This window comes from Arachis ipaensis, chromosome B04, assembly GCF_000816755.2.
Source record: "Arachis ipaensis cultivar K30076 chromosome B04, Araip1.1, whole genome shotgun sequence".
NCBI lineage: Eukaryota > Viridiplantae > Streptophyta > Magnoliopsida > Fabales > Fabaceae > Arachis > Arachis ipaensis.
This window is the reverse complement of record NC_029788.2, coordinates 110,799,233-110,808,058: the sequence shown is the minus strand read 5'-3', so window position 1 is coordinate 110,808,058 and position 8,826 is coordinate 110,799,233. Positions and strand designations below refer to the sequence as shown.

The window sequence follows — 8,826 nt, the reverse complement described above, 5'->3', positions numbered from 1 at the left end:
CACAACAGGGAGCTCTTTCAAATTTTAAGGACTAAAAAAAGTAGGAAAGATAACCATGAAAACACCATTGCAAAGGAATGAAAAGGGGCACAAATGATTATGTTTCATTCTATGACAATATCTCAAAATACCTTCTCATCAACTTCAGGCTGACCATCAAAACGTAAAAGCACAGGTAAGATATATGATTCATCATCCTGGAACCAACCAAATAAACCGTGTCAATAGAACACCAACAGTAAGCATAGCAAAACATTATATCATAAAAATGAAGCAATGAAAAGAAAAGAAACCCAATACAGCTAATAAGAAAGTATAGTAGTATAGTAGAACACAAGGTCAAACAATTGAGCCTTTATTTAAATTATCTTATTCAAAATGCAACTGAGAATCTTAACACGCTAATTCAAATTAAGGAAAGTCGATCAACTGGAGATCTATTACACTCTTTACTGTTAAGAACTTAAGATGTCATGAATTTAAATCAAATGTGTTACGTAAAAGAAAAGTGGGCTGGACGGGTTCCATGCAAATTCTTTTTTTTTAGTGCTTGTTTGAGTGCCATTAAGTTGATAAAAGAAATATCTTTTTTCAATGAAAAAATATCTTTTTTTTATTTTTGCATATTTAGTAAATTTCTAGTAATAAAAATAAAAGAATTAAAAAAATAAAAAAATATGTTTTTTACATAATAAAAAAAATGTCTTTTTTGAGAAACTACAATTTACATATGCAATCTTCAATTAGAAGTGCAGCATGAGCGCTTTATTCAATTTCAGATGGCTGAGAAGGTGCAATATCAGGCTTTCAAGGACTCTCCAGCTTTCACCAAATCTTCAAGTGCCTTGGAGATCTGTGCCTCCGACAAGCCTTCCAGTTTGATTCCTTTCTCAACACCAAAATCTAATATAAAGCAACAAATTACAAAAGAAACGAGGGATCAACTACGCAGATAATTATTTCAAAATAAAAAAAATTAAAAAAAATCATATTAGAAGAAAGTATCAAAGGCTCACTAATGATAGATATCATGACAGTAAATATGCAGTGTAATTAACGTAAAATATGTGGATTTATTTCTTATACACATTTTATGTCAGTGGAATCCTTAAGCACTCTTCAAGGTCCTCCAAAATCTGTAAATAATGGTAGGAATTTGTTATCTTTATCCCGTTTCTGAGTTATTATTATTATTATTATTATTATTATTATTATTATTATTATTATTATTATTCACACAAGGTATCAAGATGTCTTTGTATTGAATTGTCAGACTCTTCATTAGTTCTTATTTGTGGTGCACAATTTGGTGGAATGTGAGGAGACAATGTATGGTAATTATATCAACTAGGATGTTATTGTCAAGATCCCCTTTTAGTACAACAACAACAACAAAGTCTTATCCACTAGGTGGGGTCAATTAGATGGATTAAATAATGTCATTGTGCCTTATATCACATTTATAGTGAGACTTTTTACACATCAATCTCCTTTAACCACCTTGTGTATGGTCTTCTTTTAGTACGATTAAACATTTTCAAAAATTTAGTATGCAATAGCAAAAAATAAGAAGAAATAATGAGAGGTGAGAATAAAAGGCAGTAAGCAACTAAAGAAAGATGGAGTAGTTAATGGGAAAGTGGGAACATTAGTAGGGAAAATATGGAACATGAGTGGCTAAGGCAGTGAAAGTAAACTGCAAATGAGTAATCTTAAATTTTTTACCCCAGCAAAAATTTGTTAATCAAATTGCTGAAAGGATGCAAAGGGAATCAATATTTGGAGACCTTTCAATGTTACTAATTTTTTAAGATTATCAATTTTGTTTTGGAACAAGTATGTACGAGCCACTAGAATGTGTTCCAACAGCACAGAGCGCTAGAGGTTGAAGATCAACAAGGCAAATACTAAAGCAAGAGAAAAGAAATCATAACCTGCATAAGATTCTTGACTCCTACCAAATATAAACCTTGTTCACTTAAGGCTTTTCCAAGTGTATAAATATAAAGACTAGAAAAGCATCCCATCAAAAGGGTAGACAAGATGAGAGATAGCTACCTTAGTTAGGGACAGAGAAAGACCTAAAGAGACTATGAATAAGGTGATCGGAAAAAATCTGAGCAAAAATAAGCTGATTCCGTATATGATTCATGACAGGGTGTAACTGCACTGTCTGATCCATGCAGTTGACACCCACATAGTGGATAAGGATTTATAGTTGTTGATCAATATTTAAGAAAAAAAAACAATATTGTATTTTCTTTCAGCAATTGTTTATATGGTATTTTTCTTTGAGCAAAAATGTATAATTTCAGAACAGGGATAGATTTTGCAACTAGGAAGATGCAAATTTATTTTGTTTTATATCAACAGTTTGCCAAAAATTGGAGCATCTCAGTTTTCAAAAGATGTAAAACTCACCCCATAAAATTATTCTCTCTCAAATGTGGTTATACATTATGTCCAAATGATAGGAAGGAGGGCACTTTGCAACTTGGGAACCAGTTTGCAGGAATGAGCTTACTCAGCCAAAGTGTTGAGTAAACCAACAGCTAGTTAATCAAGTAGGCCACGCATCACAAGATACATAAATTGGGACGCAAGGAGAAATGACCACATGAGTGCCAACTAAATGGAGGCAGTTCATTCACCGGAATGTTCTGCTGCTATCCAATCCATCTGATCTATCAAATTCTTAAAAATTGTGTCTCCCATGATATGGAAGGAAGAAATCAGCAACAATGAAGATCATTGCTAATTGTAATAGGCTGTTCAGTGTGGATTCTACTGTTTCATTTGTTTTCATTCATTTCATCCTAGATATGCTTGCTACATTACATATTATTCTAAGTCAAAATTAATTTTTATTAATAATATGGTGACAAATTCAGATTAAACATATAAGAACGGGACTTAGATGGTGATACCATATCTTGCCCATAGTTGGGGTTCCGCTCCACTGCATTCACGGATCAGTATTGGCAATTTCGGGTTCAAAGTCTTGAGTTTCTTATAGTTCTTTTCCACAAATGTCCTAAGATAATGAAAAAAACAACATTAATTGATACTCACCTATCTATAAGATGTAAGTAATCAAATCACACTAAGATATGTAAATAATAAAGCGGTGATATTTCCCCCCAAAAAAAAGTGAATATAAATATAACCTTGCAGGTGAGCTTGCAGGTGACGACTGGCACATCAAAAACCTAAGCTCCCTTATGTTCTTTGAAAGATGTCCTCTCCATGCCATTGCTTCCCTAGCTCAATTTAATAATTTATTTCAGATTTTTCCTCATCACGAGGCATAAAGAAGGGAGGTAAAACTAAAACCCAACAAACACAATGTAAGATAAACTAATACAGGCAGAACTGCCCAAAGTTGCAATGCTAAGCTACAAATAATTGACAATCAATTAAAAGGCCCCAAAAGTATACACAAAATTCTACTACTTGGAAGTTGGAAACATACTTGCAATGTTCTTTCATTGCACATAGATATAAAAGTCTACATGCCAATATTATGAAGACTGATCTCAAAAATAAAAGTTCCAAAAGCAAGAGAATTTTAAAGTGTCTGAACCCCCAAGCATTCACCCAGACAACAACTAACTAAACTCGGGTTAAGATTTCATGATTATTATCATTTTCAGCCCAACCACTATTGAGTTTTCTCCTGATAAACAAGCAATACTGAGCAATATGATCTAGCAGAAGTTCTACTGCCCAAAATTTGGCCACTTATTTACTAGAATTTAAAAAACTTGAAAGAAGAAAATAGAAACTACATATTCCAATCATATTACAAAAGTACAACCCTATACCTACACCTGATTGCAGAATATCCTTGAAATTCAATAAAATCATAAACAAGAACCATGATAAAAATTTCATAAAAAAATACATAAATACTTGGGAAGACTTACAACAACAGATCCAAGGTAAAATTGGATACTTCTACACAATACTAATTTCTGAAGAACAATTACAGCAAAAAATTGGAATGTACTGATCCAGGGAAGAAAAAATAAAATGAAGCAGCATTTTCACAAACTATAATGAGAAAAAATTATAGACAAAAAAAATTACAGATAAAGAAATTATAGCTAAGAAATCTTTGAAAATCAGTATGAAAATGACATTAATTCTTATCATATTGCAAAACCCCGTATCAAATCCTCTAGGTTCCGAAAATGTCCACCTTGTGACTTGATATCAGTATCAAGAAGGAGGGTTTTAGATTAGACATGTATGTATACAATAAGAAAATCAAACCAAAATTTTGAACAGTTAATGTGTAATTAGTTTACCTGAATGTAATCACAAAGTTTGAATGGCGTTGTTGCGTAAGAAGCCACGAAGTGATGGATGCTGTTCGAGTGTTCGGTTCACTTTTGGGTGAAGAACCAAAGCTAACAGGAGGGTAGACTTGTCATTTCCATGACATTTATATTTGGTATTATAACTTTGCAAATTTAATAAATAAAAACATAGAATAAAATATTAGTATAAAATAAAATAAACAACATTTTTATGTGATTTTTCTAAAACGAAATTGATTATATTTGTATTTTTATTGAGTATTTTGACTTTTCTACAAACAAATATTGTCTCGATTTAAATGGTGTAATATGTTATTTAATGAAATATGATAAACAGAATTTGTTATTGATGCATTGTATTTTTTAAAATTTAAAATAATAAAGAATATTCACTTTTGAGCCTCAAACACAAATTTATATATCCGAATTTCTATTTCAATGTCCTGTCCCTAAAAACAAACAGAAAAGTATAGGTAACGAACAATATTTTTGAATAATGTGTGAATAATGTGAATTAATAGGGTTAAAAGAGTAAATTAATCTTAAATTTAATTAGTAGCATTAAATTAGGGTATAGTGTATTTTTATTTGATTGGTGATTGTTTATGTTGTTCAAGATAGTTATTGTTTACCTAGCAGCCAAAAACACAAACTAAGAAGCAAGGACACATGATAATAATAGTTATCAGGTTTCATCTTTAGCCTTGGCAACAGGCCCAATTTTCTGTACTCTTAAGTTACATGCCAATCATTAAGCTCAACAATAACATTAATGCAGCTCAATTTACTTAACAGTTAACAAAACGCTCCACAATGACAATTCAATCAAGTGCAAAACAAATAGAGACTACCAGCAAGTTGGCATCAGAGAACAAATAAGAATATACCTTAAATTATCTTCAATTATTTACAATGAAAATTTCGAATTTTACACAAGTGCGATACAAAGAGTGAACACCAAAATTGGTCCCAACAAATTCCAGATAGGAAAGATTGGTCCTTCCATCATTTTCAATAACATTTTTAACATACGTGATAGACAAATAAGTTCCTAACAAATTTTCTTACAACACAAGTAGGTCTCGAAAAATATCATTAAAAGATAATTTAGTCCTCTTAACGGACCAATCCATCTCAAGGACTTCTAGAATAATAAAAATTTGTTGGGACCAATTTGGGTGTTTACTAAAGATACAAAAATATATCTTTTAATGCATGTTAAGAAATCACATCCATTTTTAGCTTGAAGACAGTCAAAAACTGAAACAATAATCAGCATGCTAGCAGATTACAAGCACAGTACAGAACCTAAAAATCAAGCCTAAGTGCCTAACCATAACCAACAGGAGTTAATGCTAACATAAACAATAAAAATCAAACACCTCCACTAGCATCTCAAAGTGAACATTCAATCACATCTACGAAAATTCTAAATTAACGCATTGGTTTTCCACATATTTTCTCAAAAGAAATTTTTTCTCAAATTTGTCTGGCAGGTCTAGATAAATCTTTTAAAACAAATCAGATGACAATGACACTTCAGGAATAAGGTTAGAAGCGTCTTCAATTTATTTGAAATGACTCGATTTTTTGGGGATAAATAAAGAAATTCATACTACACGAATATTGTGTTCAAGAATCAATTCCGAAAAGCAAAGATTTATAAAGAAAAAAAAATCGAAATATAATACCCATAAACAAGAAAAAAAAGGATATAATTTACTTTTCTAGATCAAAAACAAACAACTAAATAAACCAAACATAGTATTATCATTCCCGGTTTCATAACGAGTTCATCTGCAACTCATCTATTAACAAAGATAATAACTTTTTTACAAGATTTTAAAATCCCAATCGACCTCCGATCCTTTAACCAAAATAAAACTGAAAGAGTTAAAAACACTAAATACAAACAATTTTTTTCGGGAAAAAAATTACACGAAATCCATCACAACTCCAAAACTGAAATCGAAAGAAAGGTTTTACCTTAGCTTGAGCTGACGAAGGTTCTCACGTTTTCCAGGAACAATGGCAGATTTCACAGGTTCAGAAACCTGATGGTGATGATGTAAAACCCTCGTTTGTCGAATTTATAAGGCTGCGTTTCGTGAAATGCGGAACCCTAATACTCGTATGGGCCACTCCGTAATTTGGGTGGACAATAAATTGGATTGAGACTTTAGAGTTTAGACTTTACCCTTTTCTTTTTTTTTTTGTTTCTCCAGGGATAAAATTCAAAAATTAATTTTAGAGAAAAGGATAAATAGGTCTCTAACATTTTTGTTCTGCGGTCGTTTTTGTTCTTGACCATTGAAAAATACTTTTAAGTCCCTAATCTTCACAAAATTTGGACGGATTAGTCCCTCCGTCCAAATGCCTCCGTCAGGGACTGATCCGTTCAAATGCCTCCGTCAGGGACTTAAAAGTATTTTTCAATGGTCAAAGACGAAAATGTTCGCGGGGCAAAAGGTCAAGGACCTATTTGTCCTTTTCTATTAATTTTAATATGGATTGATAAAAAGTTTTATGCAGATAAATGTTATTCATGTTGTGATAAGAATCACTACATATGTGATGTTCATTCTCAAAAGACAATGAATTTAATGAAGAAAAAGTATAGGGAGCTAATGGAATATTTGTACAATGTGTATAATGAAGATTTAGGGATGTCCGATTCAGTATTAGATATATAAACCATTAGTGTTACCTTTTTCTATCAACTTAAACTTTTGGGATGAGTGGTTTCATGACATGGTATCAGAACTCTAGATCCAAAAGGGGATGAGTGGTTTTATGACATGAGATGTTTATTATCCCTGGTACCCGGATGGTTATTCTGGATAGTATGGGTGATATTCATTTTTTAACTTATAGTCCATTGTACACATTGTATAAATATTACATTGGCTCCCTAGCGGGATTCTTTAATGAAAGTTGAAAAGTGATGACCATTTAAGTGTATAAATAGAGAAAGTATCAATTTCAAATAAACACACAATAACAATAAAAATACTCTTCCTCCTTTCATATATAATTCTCTATTTCTCTCTTTAAGTTCTTAAGTTGCAATATATATAATACTAATGAATAGATAGATGATAAGTTACTTTTATTATTATAGTGAGATAATTATATTAGTAAATATTAATACTAGAGTCTTCTATTTATACTTCTTTATTTTATATTTATTATATCTTTCTTATTTATTTATTTTACAACACGTTATCAGCACGAGACTCTGATCAAATTTTAGGAAGACTCAAGTAATAAATTTTCATTATGTCGAAACTCTCTCATCTTGAATTTAATGCTCTTGATATATCTGGAAACAACTATTTATCATGGATACTAGATGCTGAAATTCATCTTGATTCAATAGATCTTGGAGATACCATTAAAGCTGAAAATAATACATTCAGAAGGATAAAGCAAAAGCCATGATTTTCTTTCGTCATCATCTTGACGAAGGATTGAAAAATGAATATCTCATATTAAAAGATCCTGTAGATTTGTGAAAAAACCTTGAAGAAAGGTATAATCATCAAAAGACGGTGATACTTCCTCAAGCCTGATATGAATGGACGTACTTGCGTCTACAGGATTTTAAATTCATAAATGAATATAATTCAGCAATGTTTCGAATCACCTTACGAATGAAATTATGTGGGAAAAAGATAACTGATAATGATGTGTTGGAGAAAACTTTCTCAACCTTCCATGCCTTGAATATGCTCCTACAGCAGCAGTATAGAGAAAAAGGATTTAAAAAATATTTTGAACTAATTTCTTGCCTTCTTGTTGCTGAACGTAACAATGAGTTACTCTTAAAAAATCATGAAGCGCGTCCAGCTGGTGCCGCCCCATTTCCTAAAGCAAATGCGGCAAATCATTACCGCAGAAGAGGTAAATGGTAAGGTTTTAGTAACAAGAAAAATTATGGAAGGAAGAAGAATTATGTTCACAAGAAAGGATCTCACCAGAAGTGGGATAAAGAAAGAAACTCTGGGCAAAATAAATCAACAGAGGATAATAGTTTTCGTTGAGGTGGAAAGGGTCATTGGTCGCATACCTGTCGTAATCCAAGGCACCTAGTCGATCTTTATCAAGTATCTTTGAAAAAGGATGACAAAGGAAAGGAAACAAATTTTGTTTCAAATGATGCTGAAAATCCCACCAGTCATTATGATGTATCTGATTTCTTTGAGAATTCTGAAGGAAATATTGGTCATTTGATCAATGATGGAATAGTTTAATATGTGAGATTGTTAAGTATTCATGTAAATAAATAATAATAAGAAACTTATTGTTAAGTTTTATTTTCTATGTACTTAAGTTTTAAATAGGGTTAAGTATGATTTTGGTCCCAACGTAGAGGCCGAAAATCGAATTCGTCCCCGGCCTTTTTTTTGCTACAAAATGGTCCCCAAGATTTCAGTTTGTTTTAAAATCGTCCTTTTTACCAATTTTATTTTTTTTATTACCAAATTAACCCTCATTAAACAAA

At 31.6% G+C, this 8,826-nt stretch overlaps 1 protein-coding gene across 2 annotated transcripts; it reads right to left on the bottom strand.

Moving 5' to 3' along the window:
* On the bottom strand, positions 763 to 4,432 carry LOC107639595 (NADH dehydrogenase [ubiquinone] 1 alpha subcomplex subunit 2-like). 2 transcript variants are annotated; one of them, XM_016343140.2, is made up of 4 exons: positions 4,311 to 4,432; positions 3,168 to 3,260; positions 2,928 to 3,034; positions 763 to 903 (listed from the first exon to the last, which is right to left on the bottom strand). In XM_016343140.2, exons 2-4 carry the CDS (start codon positions 3,251 to 3,253, stop codon positions 800 to 802), a joined length of 297 nt encoding a protein of 98 aa, XP_016198626.1. In that variant the 5' UTR covers positions 3,254 to 3,260; positions 4,311 to 4,432; the 3' UTR covers positions 763 to 799. The 2 variants fall into 2 exon arrangements, with proteins under 2 accessions (XP_016198626.1, XP_016198628.1); XM_016343142.2 differs by lacking the exon at positions 4,311 to 4,432 and adding an exon at positions 3,927 to 4,033.

Excerpts from the sequence above, each read along its gene's own strand:
- LOC107639595 (XM_016343140.2), bottom strand. The coding sequence starts at position 3,253 with ATGGCATGGAGAGGACATCTTTCAAAGAACATAAGGGAGCTTAGGTTT. Across the intron at positions 3,035-3,167 it reads CCTGCAAGCTCACCTGCAAG|GACATTTGTGGAAAAGAACT; the intron begins GTTATATTTATA and ends TCATTATCTTAG. Across the intron at positions 904-2,927 it reads CCAACTATGGGCAAGATATG|ATTTTGGTGTTGAGAAAGGA; the intron begins GTATCACCATCT and ends GCTTTATATTAG.